Source organism: Rana temporaria, chromosome 5 (assembly GCF_905171775.1).
Source record: "Rana temporaria chromosome 5, aRanTem1.1, whole genome shotgun sequence".
Lineage (NCBI taxonomy): Eukaryota > Metazoa > Chordata > Amphibia > Anura > Ranidae > Rana > Rana temporaria.
In genome coordinates, this window is record NC_053493.1 from 333,830,809 (window position 1) to 333,850,854 (window position 20,046).

At 44.1% G+C, this 20,046-nt stretch overlaps 1 protein-coding gene across 6 annotated transcripts in view; it reads left to right on the forward strand.

Annotated features, from left to right (window-relative positions):
- CSPP1 (centrosome and spindle pole associated protein 1) overlaps positions 1 to 20,046 on the forward strand; it is a 93,279-nt gene that overhangs the window by 38,790 nt on the left and 34,443 nt on the right. For 2 of the 6 annotated variants that reach the window (XM_040354361.1, XM_040354363.1), the window contains 6 exons: positions 4,236 to 4,325; positions 6,835 to 6,933; positions 9,579 to 9,667; positions 12,465 to 12,561; positions 13,072 to 13,129; positions 18,231 to 18,245. In XM_040354361.1, the coding sequence (XP_040210295.1) occupies positions 4,236 to 4,325; positions 6,835 to 6,933; positions 9,579 to 9,667; positions 12,465 to 12,561; positions 13,072 to 13,129; positions 18,231 to 18,245 (448 nt within the window). The remainder of the gene's footprint in view (positions 1 to 4,235; positions 4,326 to 6,834; positions 6,934 to 9,578; positions 9,668 to 12,464; positions 12,562 to 13,071; positions 13,130 to 18,230; positions 18,246 to 20,046) is intronic. The other 4 variants (XM_040354362.1, XM_040354366.1, XM_040354364.1 and 1 more) reach the window with 3 other exon arrangements.

The window sequence follows — 20,046 nt, forward strand, 5'->3', positions numbered from 1 at the left end:
CCATGGGTTGGGTTCTCAACCTGGACAAGTCCGCCTTAATGCCTGTGCAAAGGCTCGAATATTTGGGTCTACTCATAGACACAAAGCTAAAAAGGGTCTTCCTGCCCCAAAGGAAGTTCGAGGCTTTAAGAGAACTAGTTCAACTAGTCAAAGCAAAGCGTCAGCCTCCCATTCGCCTCTGTATGAGGTTACTGGGAAAGATGGTAGCCTCGTTCGAGGCCGTCCCATTTGCGCAGTTCCACTCAAGGGAGCTTCAACATGCCATTCTGTCCGCTTGGAACAAAAAAGGTTCAAGCCTTGGATCTCCCTATGTCTCTCTCCCGGTCAGTCCGGCAGAGCCTTTGTTGGTGGCTGGTTCCCCGGAACCTGCTAAAGGGGAAGTCCTTTGTTGCCGTGACATGGCAGGTTGTGACCACGGACGCCAGTCTGCTAGGCTGGGGTGCAGTCCTGGGAGGTTTGTCTCTCCAGGGGAAATGGTCAGCCTTCGAGAGGTCTCTACCCATAAATCTGCTGGAAATTCGAGCAGTCTATCTAGCCCTGTCAGCTTGGTCAGACAGGTTGAAGGGTCTTCCGGTCAGGATTCAATCAGACAATGTCACTGCCGTGGCATACATAAATCACCAGGGGGGCACAAGAAGTCGTGCAGCCCAAAGAGAGGTGAATCGAATCCTGACCTGGGCAGAGAAATATGTCCCATGCATATCTGCAGTGTTCATTCCGGGAATAGACAATTGGCGAGCAGACTACCTAAGCCGCCAACAGGTGCTTCCAGGGGAATGGACTCTTCACCCCGACAACTTCCAGAGCATTTGTCAGAGGTGGGGAACACCAGATGTCGATCTCTTTGCATCGAGGTTCAATGCAAGGGTGGGCAACTTTCTGTCCCGGACAAGGGATCCACTTGCTTACGGCACGGATGCACTGGTGTTCCCATGGGATCAGTTCTCCCTAATGTATGCGTTTCCTCCGCTGCAATTATTACCCCGTCTTCTTCGCAGGGTAAAGTCGGAAGGAAGACCAGTGATTCTGGTGGCTCCAGCGTGGCCCAGAAGGGCCTGGTTCGCGGACATTGTAAGGATGTCCGTGGGGCAACCGTGGTCCCTGCCGCTTCGGCCAGACCTATTGTCCCAGGGGCCAATATTCCATCCTTCCTTACCGTCTCTCAATTTGACGGTCTGGCTATTGAGTCCCATATCTTAAAGAAAAGGGGTCTCTCTAATGCGGTGGCATCTACTTTGATTAATGCCAGAAAACCGGCATCCAGACTTATCTATTACCGAGTTTGGAAATCTTATGTGGCCTGGTGCGAGACCAGGGGTTGGCATCCCCGGAGGTATCTCATTGGCAGAATTCTGGAGTTTCTGCAGTTAGGGGCGGACATGAAGTTGGCCCTAAGCACCATTAAGGGCCAGATCTCGGCCTTATCGATTTTTTTCCAAAGGCCACTAGCTACACATTCCCTGATCAAAACCTTTTTGCAAGGTGTGATCCGGCTTAGTCCACCAGTCAAGATTCCCTTGTGTCCATGGGATCTGAATCTGGTCCTTTCTGTCTTACAGAAACAACCATTTGAGCCCTTGGCTCATATTCCTTTGGTCCTTCTGACCAGGAAGGTGATATTTTTGGTAGCCATAACCTCCGCCAGGAGGGTTTCGGAGTTGGCGGCCTTGTCTTGTAAGGAACCGTACCTTATATTCCATAAGGATAGAGTGGTCCTACGGCCCCACCCGGCTTTCCTACCTAAAGTTGTTTCAAGATTTCATTTGAATCAGGATCTTGTTCTCCCGTCTTTTTTCTCAGAGCCTAGTTCTGCAAGGGAGAAGTCTTTACATACGCTAGACGTATTAAGAGCAGTTAAGATCTATCTTAAGGCTACTGCTCAGGTCCGGAAAACTGATACATTGTTTATCCTGCCAGAAGGTCCCAGATGTGGGCAGGCAGCGTCGAAGTCCACTATCTCCAAATGGATTCGGCAGGTCATTACTCAAGCCTATGGCTTGAGGGGAAAGGTTCCCCCGTTTAAGGTTAAAGCACATTCCACTAGAGCGGTGGGTACTTCCTGGGCAGTGCATCATCAAGCCTCCATGGCTCAAGTCTGCAAGGCCGCGACATGGTCGTCTGTCCATACTTTCACTAAGTTTTATCAATTGGACATAAGAAAGAATGAGGAGAGCGCCTTTGGGCGCAGTGTGCTGCAGGCTGCAGTTTGATTCCTCATGTCTGATGGCGCCCGGCTTATTTCTTGGGGTCTCCCTCCCCTCATAGCATTGCTTTAGGACGTCCCACATAGTAATTACTATGCTTCTCTGTGTCCCGTGATGTACGATAAAGAAAATAGGATTTTTATAACAGCTTACCTGTAAAATCCTTTTCTTTTGAAGTACATCACGGGACACAGAGCACCCGCCCCTCTTTTGGGGTATTTGGGACACTTATTGCTTGCTACAAAACTGAGGCACTCCCGGTATGGGAGGGGTTATATAGGGGAGGGAACTTCTTGCCTTAGGGGCGTGCCAGTGTCCACACCTGAAGGTACTCTCTATAACCCACATAGTAATTACTATGCTTCTCTGTGTCCCGTGATGTACTTCAAAAGAAAAGGATTTTACAGGTAAGCTGTTATAAAAATCCTATTTTTTCCTGTATTTTAACCTTGTATTCCTGCCATTAGCACATTTCCTGTGTTAGAGTGACATTGTTGTCACTCTAGAACAGGGAGCGTTAGAACTACATAACACCTTTTCTCTCTTCTCCAATACAGGGGGTGGTGTTTTGTAGTCAACAGAGATAGCGGGGAACAATGCTAACTGATAACTTCCTGTGCTTTCGGTCACTGGACTTTTATCAGCTCACAAGATTTTTGGCTGGACGAAAAGCTACTTTTTTTTAAAAAAATTTTGCACTTGTTGAACGAATATAATAAAACGCTTCTAATGGTTTATTTAACAGACGGCAAGGAAGCAAATAAAATACATTTATCAATTAAGTGAACAGAAAAACTAAAACCTTTAAAACTCCAAAAAGTCCAAAAGTCTTATGTAGAACTGTAGCAGCGCTACTTTTAAACAGGCGTTTGAAACTCTTCTATATACCAGGTGCATATAGGAATTCGATAATAGTGCAGATGGAAAACGCAAAAAAACGAAGTTCTTAATCAAGTGATCCTTTCACCAGGGGGGGGGGGGGCGTTCACCACGTGGGGGGATGTTAACTCCCCTTTTGGGGATGCACTCACCACAAGACAGGAAATAAAGGGCCTGGATTATATATCTGCATGTATCCTGGAAGATTCACTCTCCACCAGCAGGGATGTTTTATGTTCAATCAAACGGTCAATCATATGTAATTGAAAAAGACTCATATAGTGTGACATCGTTTTAAAACATTTATTGAGCCCCAAACATCCCCCTTTGTAAATTGTGCGTACCACAATATAAAACTTTCAAGCATAAAATATGTCAGTACTGTGCCTGTAAGCCTCTCCTTGCGAGCCTGTGAAGATGCAGATATTTATCCTATCTCCTGTTCCTGCTCCTGGGGGCTGTACAGTGTCTGGTCAGTGTATAAGCGTCACGCCCTGATGCGTTTCGTCGTTGGTTAGACTTTATCTGAGGGCGTGACTATGCTTATCCATGACCAATATATATACAGGGATGCCGAGCGCCTATTGCGCACTCATTGGCAATAGGCGCTCGGCATCCCTGTATAACTTAATTGTTACTGTTTTTTTAAGCAGCTGCTGCGATACACGCATATCTGGTAGCCTGTTACTGATTTTTCTTGAACATTTGGTCCTAAGGCTGCATTCACACCTCGGCGTATATACGCCTGAAGCGCGACGCTCGTGCCGCTGTAGGGGCGAATTTCCATTGAAGTCTATGAGATGGTTCACATCTCACGCCGAACGCCGTACGCCTGCCACCTGAAAACAAGTCCCGGACCCTTTTTTTCAGGCGGCATTGGCGTTCGGCCATAGACATCAATGGAAATTATTTGTAAAAAAAAAAGTAAAAAAATCGTGGCAAAATACGCCGCGTACGCGGCGTTACAATGTGAATGCAGCCTAAGCGCTGAGCTGTGCTACACAGAAGGAAGGGCGACATTAGCACTCAGTTTTGAAAATACATTTATCGTTTGAGTTTACATACACTTCTTTTTTTTTAAATATGTTGGCAAGAGGTGTGTCTGATATGTGAAAAAAACAGCAAATAAAATGGATTTCAATTGATTTGCAGAGTTCTACCTCGGCATGGAGATGTTTTAGAGAAACATGAATACATACCAGATCGTGAATCATACTTTCATATCGAAAAAGGTGAACGCAGGTAGGTAAAATAATTCTAAAGAAGCTTGTTTACCCGGGTGGCCAGAGGGTGGTAAAAGCGGGCAGTTGAGCTGCAGTTATCTATCTCCCCCCTGACCATCCACCTAAACAGAAATGCAGCCGCTCAGAACTGTACGCATTCGGTGGCTGCGATGCTTTGATTTGTAGCCATGGCAGAAATGAAAAGGCATGTCCCATTCGCCAGGCGGCACTGACGCTGAATGCGACCCATTCAAGTGAACTGGGCTATGTTGCAATCACGTGCATTGCACAAGGTTGTGGTGCAGTGTGTTTGTATTTTGAGGGTTAACACGGGAGGTGAAGAGGTGACCTATATCGGCTCTTCACTGCCTGTCAAACTCTGCAGATTTCTTTTCAGAGGGGCAGCAATGTGAACAAACCCTAAAGAGAATGGGGTTAGTTTCTATCTAAAGAACTAGTGCCTCCTGCACATATACGTCGGCAGAATGGCACGACTGGGCACAAGCACGTACCTGTACGTCCTCTTTAAAAGCCGCCCGCGACCCGGTCCAAAGCTCCGTGACTGCGGCCGCGGGACCCGCGGACCCGATCGCCGCTGCAGTCCCGCGATCGGTCCTCGGAGCTGAAGAACGAGGAGAGCTGTGTGTAAACACAGCTTCCCCGTACTTCACAGTGGCAGCTTCATTGATCGTGTGTTCCCTGATATAGGGAAACACGATCAATGACATCACACGTCCAGCCCCGCTCCCCTACAGTTAGAAACACATATGAGGTCACACTTAACCCCTTCAGCGCCCCCTAGTGGTTAACTCTCAAACTGCAATTGTCATTTTCACAGTAAACAATGCATTTTTATAGCATTTTTTTGCTGTGAAAATGACAATTGTCCCAAAAATGTGTCAAAATTGTCCGATGTGTCCGCCATAATGTCGCGGTCACGAAAAAAAAAACGCTGATCGCTGCCATTAGTAGTAAAAATTTATTTTTTAATAAAAATGCAATAAAACTATCTCCTATTTTGTAAATACTATACATTTTGTGCAAACCAATCGATAAACGCTTATTGCGTTTTTTTTTTTATACCAAAAATAGGTAGAAGAATACGTATCGGCCTAAACTGAGGGAAAAAAAGTTTTTTTTATATATTTTTGGGGGATATTTATTATAGCAAAAAGGAAAAAATATAGCATTTTTTTTCAAAATTGGCGCTCTATTTTTGTTTATAGCGCAAAAAATAAAAACCGCAGAGGTGATCAAATACCACCAAAAGAAAGCTCTATTTGTGGGGAAAAAAGGACGCCAATTTTGTTTGGGAGCCACGTTGCACGACCGCACAATTGTCAGTTAAAGCGACGCAGTTCCGAATCGCAAAAACTGTCCGGGTCCTCTACCTGCATTTTGGTCCGGGTCTTAAGTGGTTAAAGAGTTATACACATGATAGAGACCTTAAAGGAAACAAATGGCAGCATACAATTATTTTTTTTGTTTAACTGTGCTTGTTTAGAAAACTATAATGGTGTTGGATCTATTTTATTTTTACGCACACATACAACATATTAGACAAACACGCGGTATATGTATGTTTATAGATGCACACATTCTTTCTTTAGTAAATAAATACATATTAAGTATATGTAATACATGGCAAAGGATTCTCAGAGCAATGTTGGTTAGATTTCTGTCTGACTCGATCTGAATCTTCGAACAGAGGTGTTTTTTTTTTGTTTGTTTTTTACTAAAGCTGGAGAGTGCACAATCAGTCTGGCTTCTGCATAGAAACCAATCAGCTTCCAGGTTTTATTGCCAAAGGTTAATGGAACAAGCTGAGGTTAGAAACTGATTGGTTTCTCTGTAGAAGTGAGACTGATTTTGGACTTTACAGCTTTAGTAAATAAACCTCAATGTCTTCTGACTCATACAGATATTTCACAGCTGCAGTCTAGGGGTTACTATACAGTTTTGACATAAGAAAGAGGGTAGTAAAGAACTTACAACAGCTTCTCGGTTTAGATAAAATGGCATAAAGAATGGCAAGGGTTACATTAAGGGGTTAAAGTAGAACCTGGAAGGAAGACCAGGAAAAGATGGCGGCATTCTGGCTTGTTCAAATATTATGCTCCTTATGCAGCAGCAGTGGAGTTTAGCTGCTGTGAGCAGGCCAGAGGGGTTGTATGGTGCATGTTCGGTGTTTGCTAAAGTGGCCGCTGAATATGCACTTCTAGAGTCTTGCATGTCTTGCTGTTAAGGCAAGACAGAGGGGGCCAGTTGCTAAGGAATATTTACACAGCCTACATGTATAGAAGGAAACGGGTGCAACAGAGTCAGTTGTATGTAAAGTGTTGTGGATGTTGGAATTCATGGGAGATTTATGGCCATTAAAGGTGAATTAACTCTCTTTATTGGAAATAATACATTCATAGGTATGACAACAAATTCACATTTTACATAAATCAACTTTGTATGGCTTCTCTCATTTTTGCTGCACAAAAGAAAGGGGTTATAAAGTATATTCTGTCCACCCCCTGCAGACATTTCCGAGACAGAGATCGAGAAACTCCAGTGGATTATGAAGATGATTTTCGGGAACCGTCAAATCGAAGACCAAACACTACACTTACAAGGAACAGGTAATATGCTTGACTCTGGTTTCAGCTTATTGTAGATCCCGGGTTAATCAAATTAAATTTGTACTTTTAACAATCTTAATAAAAAATGATTTACCTTAATCGTACAGTACAAGACTGGTATTCATAGAACCTGGGTATATTCTGCAACCTTTAGGTGACTAGACACTAGCAAAAACTTTTGCTAGGGCCGCTGCTAGGACATACTTACTCGTATAACCCTGCCCCACTACAGATCCATGGCTGTGATCCAATTCTATGGTTACCAGACTTTAAAGATCCCTACAGTATTATGAAAAAAAAATCGAGAACGGGACCCCAAATCTCCGTACAAGGAGGGATGTGGGAGTGTCGCACATTGCACAAAAATATAATTTTGTGTGTGTGTGTGTGTGTGTATGTATATGTATATATATTACAGGCAATGCCCACTGTGATGGGAAGAGCCTGGACCATAATAGGCCCAGCATGTGAATAATTCAAGACAGGGTTTCCCTGTATATGGAATCTGGTTCCTGTTTTTAAATGACACTATTCCCAGGTAACAGCACATTGTATAGTTTAGTGGGCAGAAGATTGCCTTTTTTCAACTAATGCTTTTTAGTGAATCGTTTTTAAATTTGGTGTCTGGGCTTAGTCACATAAGGATGAGGTAAGTGCCTCATGCCTCCCAGAAGAGGTGTTGCCAACCATCTTTTCCACTGAGAATGCACCCAGTACATTGCTGCATCCCTGTGGCCATCTTTTACAGAGACAAAGCCACAGGAACTCGGTCAGCATCTCGATTATAAGCAGCTCCTTCTCCTGACATGCAAGCTCTATTCAATCCGCAGTCTGATTATCCACAGCCAAAATAGACCCCTATGGTCTAAGTCAGTGGTTCTCAACCTTCTAGTGCGGTGACCCCTTGATAAAATTTCCCAAGTTGTGGGGACCCCTAACAATAAAATAATTTTCGTAGCGTGGGTTGTCAGCACCCAAGCCAAGACAAGTAATTTGCACCCCTAACCCACGGACATTTAGCACTCCTTGAGTCCCTTCCACTCATACAGTATTAAAACCCCTTATGGTAGATTTTAGGATGTACCACTCTCTCTTTGTTTTCCTTTTCTTTCCCTTTTATCTCTCTCTATCCTAATTTCTTGTTTTTCCCCCCATCCCTCTCTCTAGCCGCATTTCTTGTTCTTTCTCTTATTCTTTCTCTCCCTCTTTCTTTGTTTCTCCACCTCTTTTCTTCTCCCGTCCATGTATTCTCTATTTTTATTCCTTCTCTTGCTCCTTGGTGGGCTGGTGGGGGAATGGGATGAGTGGCAGTGCTGTGGGGGGGAATGGGATGAGTGGCAGTGCTGGTGGGGGGAATGGGATGAGTGGCAGTGCTGGTGGGGGGAATGGGATCAGTGGCAGTGCTGGTGGGGGGAATGGGATCAGTGGCTGTGCTGGTGGGGGGAATGGGATCAGTGGCAGTGCTGGTGGGGGGAATGGGATGAGTGGCAGTGCTGGTGGGGGGAATGGGATCAGTGGCAGTGCTGGTGGGGGGAATGGGATCAGTGGCAGTGCTGGTGGGGGGAATGGGATCAGTGGCTGTGCTGGTGGGGGGAATGGGATCAGTGGCTGTGCTGGTGGGGGGAATGGGATCAGTGGCTGTGCTGGTGGGGGGAATGGGATTAGTGGCTGTGCTGGTGGGAGGAATGGGATCAGTGGCTGTGCTGGTGGGGGGAATGGGATCAGTGGCAGTGCTGGTGGGGGGAATGGGATCAGTGGCTGTGCTGGTGGGGGGAATGGGATCAGTGGCTGTGCTGGTGGGGGGGAATGGGATTAGTGGCTGTGCTGGTGGGAGGAATGGGATCAGTGACAGTGCTGGTGGGGGAATGGGGTGAGTGGCAGTACTGGTGGGGAGTTCTGATCAGCCAACTTAGGTGCTCTTGATCAAGGTCATCTGCTGATCTGAGAACTGTAGTGGGGACTTTTAATGGCATTTATAATCACAGGTAGTGTTACTCACTGTGTCTCTGGCTTCACTGTCACCTATGCTAAAATTAGGAGATAGGGTCTCCTCCAGCCCCTCCCACTTCACATTCCTCACCAGTCAGCTGACCTCTAGTCTCTGCCCCCCAGCCATGCTGTGAACTGAATGGGCGGCCACGGGCTCCAGGAACAGCCCTGCTGGGCGGCTGCAAAAAGGCTGTGAGAGCGGTATGGGCTTCAGGAACAGCCCAGGATTTGGTGACCCCTGGCAAATCATCATTTGACCCCCGAGGGGGTCCCGACCCCCAGGTTGAGAACCACTGGTCTAAGTGATTGGCTAAGTCTAAAAAGACCATGTATGCACAATGCTGGATTCCTCTTCAACAAAATGCTGTGTTTTCTCACCAGTATAGGGAGGAATCTTTGCCTCATTGTTCATAATTAGGATGTTAATAAATGCACTGATATTAATCAACATAGAATCTTTCTAATCCCATAAAAAAGTAGGAAAAATACAATTTGTTTTAAAATAGGTAAGCACTTTAGACTATATTTTCTAGAAATGTAAGTTTAAACTCATAAATTGTTAATGAACATATGCAGTATGTCTGTGGATTATGTTGTCACAGTGCACTAATAGTGTTTTGCCAGTGTCTTCATACATGTGTTAATACTCTTCCTAGGCCTAAAGTGGAGAATCCAGTACAACCCACAGATCGGTCTAAGTCTGCATATACTAAGGAAGGAAACTTTTCCACCAGTCTTTTTCTTGGTATGGTTCCCCCTCACATGTTGTGTTTACTATGCATATGTTGTATGTATTGCAATTACACATACATGTATACATTCCATATGTGTAATCTATAGAATCCTGGTAGATTTCTAACTTTTTTTCTGTAATTATTCATATGGTTACAATATTTTTTATCACATAACTCACTGGTGTATAATCGGTAGGTAGAATCTCTGCTCTTTTGTGACCCAGTCATAACCCCACTTTCGTCCCACTATTTTTCATCTTACACAGGATAGCAAAATTGAAGCCAAGCTGAAAGCCACAGCCTGCATGTCACACTTCATCACTGCCTATAACATTATATGTTCCTGCTTTCTGCATATGTCATTCGCCTAGGGGAGGGGTTGGAGATATAAAAGTGGGCTTAAAGTGTTACTAAACCCACAACCGTAAAATCAGTCTGTATATGCACTAAAGCATGCTTGTTATACTCACTGTGGAACTTAAGGGGATAATCCTCTGCATTGTGTAAAAAGGTTGTTTGATCCTTTCCTGTGTGTTCCTCCCCTTTTCCCACAGTCCCCATTCTGTCTCCTGATAGAACAGGGGCTAGGGGACAAGCCACACATGCTCAATTTGGTGTGTATTGATAGAGATTCTTTTTTCTTTCTTTTTTTTTTTTTTTTTTTTCTTGGGAGGGTTCATGTGAGCAGCACAGAGACAATCAGCACTGCCCAGACAGAGGGTCAGGGGTCCTGTAGCCTCATAGGACAGACAGTGCAACATGAAAACTCCTCCCACAAGCTTTAACCAGACACTGATAGAAGTCCCATGAATGCTATATACTGCTGATGAAAAAGGGTATTTAGCAGTTTATATTTACTAAAACTATTGCGTTTCCATGTTCTGTATACTATGGGAGACCAGATATAGTGAATGCAGGGTCCTGTGTTTAGTAACACTAATTGTTGGCGTTTGACAAAAAGTTACAATTTGCAGACCAGTAAGAGCTCTCTCTGGTATGCTTAGGGAGCTGTTGTGAAAGAGAGAGAGAGGTAATTTGAGACAGCTGATTGAACAGATTAAGGAGGTACTAGCACAGGCCTCAAAATTTCAAGTCCTGAGCTACTAGCCAGGCCTTAAAGTTACTAGCCACCTGTTGCCCCACCCAAACCCTACCTTGCCACGCCCCTTAAACACGCCCTTGTAAATGATCAGTGGTGACAATTGATGGCACAGTGGCTGTGTTTGATGGCATGGCACAGTGGTGCGAATTGATGGCATAGTGACTGCATTTGATGGCATGGCACAGTGGTGATGATTGATGGCACAGTGGCTGCGTTTGATGGCATGGCACAGTGGTGACAATTGATGGCACAGTGGCTGCGTTTGATGGCATGGCACAGTGGTGACAATTGATGGCACAGTGGCTGCGTTTGATGGCATGGCACAGTAACTGCGTTTGATGGCATGGCACAGTGACTGCGTTTGGCATGGCACAGTGGTGCGAATTGATGGCATAGTGAGTGCATTTGATGACATGGCACAGTGATGATAATTGATTGCACAGTGGCTGCGTTTCATGGCATGGGCACAGTGGTGACAATTGATGGCATAGTGACTGCATTTGATGGCATGGCACAGTGGTGCGAATTGATGGCACAGTGGCTGCGTTTGATGGCATGGCACGGTGGTGACAATTGATGGCACAGTGGCTGCATTTGATGGGCACAGTGAGGCTGCAATTTTTTTTGTTTGCGCCCCCCCCAAAAACTCCAATTCCGTCCCCCTGCCCCCATTCTATCACATCTATGCCTCCAATTCCGTCCCCCTGCCCCCATTCTATCATACCTATGCCTCCAATTCCTCCCCCATCTATCATATTGTATGATAGATGGGGGGGGGGGGGCAGAATTGGAGGAATATGTATGATAGAATGGGGGGAGGGGAACGGAATTGGAGGTAAAGGCATGATAGATTGGGGGGAGGGGAGGCAGAATTGGGGGCATAGGTATAATGGATTGGGGGGATGATTTAGTCTTAATCTGCAATTACCCATACACCCCCCCCCCCCACACACACATTCCAGCAAATAGGTTCCTTGTGCCTCCAGAACATCACATCACACCGCACATCTGTTTTAAACATACCGTTTACTGCACGGTGCACTTCCTTGGATGTGTGGGAGGTGGAGGGGGGGCGGTCCGAGGTGGAGAGGGTCGTTCCCGGGCAGCATCTAGGATTGTAGCGCTGTGAGAGGCGGTTCCGGGCAGGAGTTGGAGGCACATTTCCATTGGACAGTGGGCGGTGAAGAGGCGGTCCCGGGTGGCATGGTAACGTTTTTACTGGCCTATGGGAGGTGGATAGGGGGGGGTCCCGGGCGGGCGCTTTTGTCCAATCAGCTGCTAGCCTGTGCTAGCATGTGAAGGGACGGCGCGCCAGCCTGTGAAGAGACTGGCCGCAATGTGTGTGTGTGTCTGAGCGGCGCTCGCACGGGACATAAAACTCCTCGCCAAATGCGAGGAGGCGACCACAAATTTTGAGCCCTGTACTAGCATATTTACATGCATGGGAAATTTAAAGCTTCTCTTTAAAATTAGCTTTTTTTTTTTATTCACACACATCAATTTTTGGGGTTGGTTACATACACTTGGAATGGAAAGTGCACAGAATGCTGGAGAAAAGATAATCTTTAATAGATGTTGACTACTAGGCTTCTGGCATTTATCTAGCCCTGACTTACTAATATTAGTGTGTGCGGTTCAGATTGGGCTAGTGGCATTTGGTCTTTGCTTGCTTGTCATTCTTTTTTTTTTTTTTATCAATCCCCTAGGTGATTCCAATCAAGATGAGGCTCTAAAGAGAAGAAAGGCACGTTATAGAGAGGAACTTCAGGAGCAAATGGCAGAACAACAGAGAAACAAAATAAGGTATATGTTTGGTTTTACTCATTTATTGTCAACTAGAACAAACTAACCCGATGCATAGTCTTAAAATAAGAGCCTTTGAATGCAAGATTTGGGAAAGATAAGATCACTTTTAGGGTAGGTTGGAGTTAGAGAGTGAGTCAGGCGTCTCCCACTCTTCCTGACACTTTTTATGTGAAAGGGAGATGTAAATGGTGAAATATCAAATCCTGAGAGGGATTGCAAAACTATTATATCAGTTCATGTATAAAAATTCAGATTATCACAAATGACCACTGGGGGCTGGATCAACATATACATGAGATGACAGTCATCTGATGTGGCTGGATCCAGAGCCAGTACCATGTACATTGAGAAAAATTCCAACCTTATGCAGCTGACTGCTGTTGAGGAGAACAGTCAGATAAAAAAAAACTGTGACTACTTGTAGACCAACCAGCTGCCTTAGGGAGGTTCGGTCATTTGCATCTGATTTTTATTCAAATTTTATTCTAATTCATACAATATTTCCAGGGAGAAAGAGCTGGGGCTGAAAGTTGCAGCATCTGGAGCAATAGATCCTGAGAAGCAGGTAAGCTGATTTGTCGGTTTTCATTTGTTAGTATGTAACTGTTATGATTATTTTAAATTAGAAAAAGGTTTTATTGTGTCAATTGTCATTCAACATTACCTAAAACATTGGGAAAAAATAGGCTAGGTTACATAGCATTGAATTTGAAAACATATTATGCAAGGCTACCAATGCAGTACCAGCAACCAATTATTAATTTGGTTCAGGAGTATGAGATCAGCAAAATGGCACTTAGTAACCTATTAGGATCATGTAACACACAAAGAACTAAAGAAAAGAATAAAAGGAAAAACATTAGCAAACAGCAAGATTTAGTAAGTGGGTATCACCCCACCTAACCGAAACATGGAGACATATGGCCAATAGGCCAGATATTGGGTACAGTCACTTCTATCTTACCACCTCCCAGGAGAATGCGCCCCCTGATAAACAGGGAGTATAAGTATGGGTCAGTTTTTTTAAAATAATGACATAAATAACTACTCTGTTTTTAGCTTTACAAATCAGAGTTAGCAACGTATATATACATGCATGCCCTTTACCCTTGTAGTAGCCTGTTCAGAACTAGTTGTAAAGGTGCCAAATCTGGCGTTTCCAACCAGGCATGCCAAACAGAATGAAATTTACGAGTTGCGTTTCTATGCTGATATGTTAACTGCTCTCTTATTAATATGTAGTTGACCTGTTCCACCCATTGTTTCCTGGTAGGAACATGTGAGGAAAGCTAAAATGTAGCCACCAATTTCCATGCTATGTATAAAAGTCTGAGAACTGCTATGTTAATGGGAGGCATATATGCTTCTTCGTCAACATTTTAGGGTCCAATGGGACCATGACCTTGTATACTGAAGCGATAACCTTGAAGGTGTGTTGGGGTCATTATTATGTTGAAATACTGCCCTGTGGCCCAGTCTCCAAATGGAGGGGATCATGCTCTGCTTCAGTATGTCACAGTACATGTTGCCATTCATGGTTCCCTCAATGAACTGTAGCTCCCCAGTGCCGGCAGCGCTCATGCAGCCTCAGACCATGACACTCCCACCACCATGCTTGACTGTAGGCAAGATACACATGTCTTTGTACTCCTCATCTGGTTGCTGGCACACACGCTTGACACCATCTGAACCAAATACGTTTTTATCTTGGTCTCATCAGACCATAGGACATGGTTCCAGTAATTTGTGTCCTTAGTCTGCTTGTCTTTAGCAAACTGTTTGTGGGCATTCTTGTGCATCATCTATAGAATAGACTTCCTTCTGGGACAATAGCCATACAGACCAATTTGATGCAGTGTGCGGCATATAGTCTGAGCCCTGACAGGCTGACCCCCCCCCACCCCTTCAACCTCTGCAGCAATGCTGACAGCACTCTTGCGTCCATTTCCCAAAGACAACCTCTGGATATTACGCTGAGCACGTGCACTCAACTTCTTTGGTCGACTATGGCGAGGCCTGATCTGAGTGGAACTGTTTAACTGCTGTATGGTCTTGACCACCGTGCTGAGGCTCAGTTTCAGGGTCTTGGAAATCTTCTTATAGCCTAGGCCATCTTTATGTAGAGCAACAATTCTTTTTTTCAGAGAGTTCTTTGCCATGAGGTGCCATGTTGAACTTCTAGTGACCAGTATGATGAAGTGAGAGAGCGATAACACCAAATTTTACACACCTGCTCCCCATTCAGACCTGAGACCTTGTAACACTAACGAGGCACATGACACCGGGGAGGGAAAATGGCAAATGGGGCCCAATTTGGACATTTTTACTTAGGGGTATACTGACTTTTGTTGCCAGTGGTTTAGACATTAATGGCTGTGTGAGTTATTTTGAGGCTACAGCAACGCTACACTGTTATACACGCTGTACACTCACTACTTTACATTGTAGCAAAGTATAATTTCTTCAGTGTTGTCACATGAAAATACACAATAAAATATTTACAAAAATGTGAGGGGTGTACTCACTTTTGCGAGATACTGTATATGCAAAATCAAGCCCTTTTTGTCAGACCCATTAAAAATATCCCTTAATAGGGGGTGACTTCATAATGAAAGGGAATATTTACATCCCTGCGCCTGCAGAGCATGTCTTAATTGCAGGTACTTATAAAATTGCTGTCTGGGTAGATTATATTCCGTCAGAAGATCTGTAAAGGATTTAAATATGTTTTGGGTATGTAGCTGGGACATGTTGTGAATACCTGCTCATTTCCATGACTTCTAGGTTATACACTTCCGCATAGATCGGGTTGTGCCAAGGTGGGGTTTTATTAAGAAAGCCCAGCATTTATAAGTTACTGTTAACCGTAGCCCAGAGTTTCCTCCAAAAAATTATAGGAGGAGCTGATTTTGGAAAGTTGGGTTATCCAGCTTCCAGGCTAGCTAAGACCAAAGTGGTTGGTGCTCCGGTCTGTAACAAGTTTTGGATCAGATCAGATTAGTCCGGCAACCCATAGCCCCCCAGATGTGTGAGCTAGGAAGCATAGAAATATAGCCTAGGGTTACCCCGCCCAATCCTTACTATATTGCAGTGTGGAAAGACTGATTCTAGCCACCTGTTTTTTCCAAATTAGAGATCCAAATATCAATGCGAGTAAACCATCTACGTTATGTATGTGTGTGCACTGCGCTAAAGAAAAACACCTGTTTGTGCTGCCACTTAATATTCAATAAACATGCAAATGAGGTGAAAAAAATGCCAATGTAAAAAAGAGAGAGACCAATAATTCCACAGTAGCGCACTCAATTAATCTACTAATCTCCTAAATATAAGCATTGTGAAATGATCAACATAAAACACCTATACATAATGCAAAGTGTCCATATGGCATATCCTAAAATATATATATATATATATATATATATATATATATATATATATATATATATATATATATATATATATATATTCCAACATATGAAAATCAATATGGTAATACAGTCCACTTAAAGTGATGAAAAGATAGTGAAACCAAGGGGTTGATTTACTAAAACTAGAGTGTGCAAAATCTGGTCCAGCTCTGCATTGTAGCCAATCGACTTCTAACTTCAGCTGGTTCAATTAAGCTTTGACAATAAAACCTGAAAGCTGATTGGTTTCTATGCAGAGCTGGACCAGATTGGTTTATATGTAGAGCTGCACCAGAAATTGCACTCTCCAATTTTAGTAAATCAACCCAAAAATCTTGTTGATCCACCAAAATCCTTCACCCCATAGTGATGTGTGCCAATTCTACCCGCTTAAGAATAAAACTCGCCAGATGCATTCACTCTCGTGTCTGGCAAATATCTCCTTATTAGATGTTATTGAATAGCCGCTTTACATGCCAGTCTCCATCCAGATTAATAAAGGCACTCTCCACATATGGGGATAGAAATTGATACAGAGCCTCCGATAGTGTAAAAACACCTTTAAGGTAATTGGTTTAATAAAAGTAATGCACTTGCATCATAGAAGATTCAAAATCGCCTTGTTAAAATTCCAAACATACCAGGTAACTCAGTGTTGCGATCTCCTCATAGCTTCCTTCGTCCACGTGGAGTCACCGTCTCAAGGTTGCTGTGTAGCCACGCTCCCGACACGTTTCGTCACTTGGCACTGCACAGGGGTGTCTTAAGAGGAATTCTCCTTCCTCCCCAAAAAAATCCATTCTACATTTCTCAAAACACCCCCTATATCAATATACCTCCATTTCTTGGGCGGTGTAATTGGGATTAGTGTCGTGACAGGGCTATCTAGTGCCCAGAGTGAAGATAACAAACTTCCCCCACCTCGTCATGTCTTAGCGAAAATCCCCCCCCCCCCCCCCCCCCCAAAAAAAAATCCAGCACTAATCTGCACGCTAACTCCCCGAGCATACATTTACTCTGCAAGCCCAAAAAAATAAAAAATTCCCTCTCCTCTCAGTATAAGTTCCCTCTCCCAGCACAAAGCTTTGTCCCCTAACCCACTTCCCGGCAGAAATATTTGTCCCGTAATCCCCCTTCCCAGCTTAACCCCCCCTCCCAATTTCCCCATCCAAGCACAAGTCAACCCCCCCCCCCCCCAAAAAAAGAAAAAAGAAACCCTCCTAGCATAAATCCTCTGCACCCAAATTTTCCCTCCTAGCACAAATCTCACAGAAGGTAGAAGCTGGAGGGGTAATACGCAGCCTGCACCTACCAGCTCTCCTCTCTGCTGCTGTCATTAGTCCTGTACCGCATTCACTGTTACTTTTCCTGTACAGCAGCAGAAGCTTGTCATGTGATGCCCCGCTTCCTCACGTAAGTTCCTTGTGCCAGGGGTGGCCTTGCCCATTTGTCCCAGCCCTGATTAGGATAATGGGTTTTTAAAATTACTTTTGGAATGCCAGGTAAGCTTTCAATTCTCGGCCTTACTTTGGACTATAATTGTTCACAACGGTGTAAAAGTAAAAAAAAAAAAGAAACACACAAAAATTTCAAAACACAATTGGAACACAGCATAACCACCACCCCCCCCCCCTTACACACACACACACACACACACACACACACACACACACACACACACACACACACACACACACACACACATTGGTTTATGACAAATAGAAAAAAAAAGAACATATAATATGTCCAATTTCAGGTTTCACAAGTGGGACCGCTACATTGAGCATCAGAAGTGTAGACAGCTCAGCATTTTGGTTTTTCTAGCTTATAACACTGGCTCCCGTTTTAACCTAGCAAGGGGCCATACTCATGCTAGGTATGGCCCCTTGCTATAAACTGTGCCGTTTTTTTTTTTTTTGGTTTGTTTGTTTTTTAGCATTTACAGTCTGTCTGTCAGTGGTGTATTTCTAGTTGGAGGGAAACCTGTTTGTATTATTAGACGGCATAAAAACAGGAAGGCTCTGCTGATGAGCCCAAATGGCAGATATCTGTTGTTCACAGAGCTCTAGGACCATGAGGCCAGTGTGCCCAAATTTGTGAGCATCTCCAAAGCCTAATGGAATGAGCATATTGACAGAGCCATGTAACTATCCTAGCTATTATAATTTTTCAGATTTGATATTGGATCTTTAATTCTGGTGTGCTGTGTTTTGTATATAAATAGGTGTTTCCTAATTTCTTAAATGCTTTTTCTAGCTAAATGAAGAAGAGGTAAATTGATTTTTTTGTTCTCCAAAATATTATATTCTATTTTCTATGGAGATTTGTTCCAAATCTTCAAACTTTCTCTTTCCTCGCATGCCTGTAGCAGTTTGAACAACATAGACTGACGCATGTTTTTAACATTTGCATGAATTGCATAAACTGTCTGAAACAGAGGACCTCCATGTCATAGCACTACTATTAAGACCTACAGTAACAAGGCAAATTGAATCATGCCTTTGAATATACAGCAAGTGGCACAAAAGTACAAGTCACTGTGTAAATTTCTTACTGCACATACCATTTTCTTCTGCAGACCCTGAAAGCTATATTCAAATCTAAAACATACATTACAGGACACAGAGGACTTTATATACATGAATACTTGGGTTATGCTACCACCTTTAATGGACACTGGTATAACCTCTACCAGCTCAGCTAAGCCTGTTTTTAGCTAGTGTCCACAGCTGATTGATGCGTTTCCCTTGTTTTCTCTGAAGATCCCCCAGGTGGGCTTTGTTCTCCTTTATTTTTGTCCTGTTCCTTAATTACTTAATGGGGCAGAGGTGGGCATAGATCTCTAAGGTACAGTGTACCTGGTGACTTCACTTGCAGGATTCCTCTGGAGGGGAGTTGAGTCCCTAAAGGCCTTGCGGTCCCTCTGTTTTTTGGCACTACAGCTGTGGTGGCAGAGTTCAAAAAGTGCCTGCCATGATGTAATCTCACGCGTCTGCCATTTTACACAGTTCCTGGGCACAGTAACAACTGTATTGAGCTGCCTGGGCCTACATTGCTTGGGGATTTCAGCCCACAATGTTTTAACAATCTGTGCATTCTGCCTCCAGCCTTACACAGCAGCATTGCTGTCCTTGTCTTGCACCTCAAGTATTAGGACACTTGCCAGCTACTACACTAGTTTCAGCTGGGTGGCCACTTACCTCTGGGTTCAGGCTTTTTAACCCTCAGTAAGCTATAGCCTTAGCTATAGCAAGCAGAAAAGTGGGGGGGGGGGGGGGCGACGACGATGGAGTGGGTTCCCAAATCCCTCAGTTAGGGAACACCCCTACACAATTTGCCCTGCTGTGGCTCCCCAAAGGGTCTAATTAGTTATGAATCACTGCCCTTGCTCTAGTATTTCCACTGTTTTAAGGGCACAATTGTCTGCAGCCTTGTCTGGGCTGCTTAATCAGTTCCCATGTGTTCTCTCTAGTTTAGAATGTGAAGCTGTTGAGGGTCAGGAAATCCGCTGTGGATGAATCTTCTCAGGAAGAATCTTAGGTTTCAGGGCTGTCTCGGTCCCAAAAGTCCATAATGAGTTTAGTTGATGTGGTATGCACTAATATTAACTTCCTGCTGCTGAAATCCGCTTCCTTAAAAGTTGCTGGTTTTGGGTCCTCCTGTCCTTGCCAAAAAATCCCAAGTATTTTTCAGTGCACCCTCACAAGAAATTATGTACGCTGATTGAGCTCATCCAGAGAAGGTGTTTTTGCCACCAAAACATTTTGCCCAACGGTACCCCATACCATAGAGGTGGAATTCTACAAAGAAAAATTGAGTTCTCCTGCAGTTGACCCAGCTATTTGCTACTTCAGACCCTGGCAGTCCAAGTTTACTAGGTCTTGGTCTTTAAAGATACCACAGATGCGAGGTTAGCAGCCCTCTTTGAGGCATCATTCTCTCTGGTTGGAGTAGCTCTACAGCCTGGGGTTGATGCAGTGGGAATTTGCCAGGCCCTAAAAAACAGCACATTCAGTCAGAAGGTGTTAATGGGGAAAAGCACATTCTCACCCCTAAAGAATAAGGCGAATGT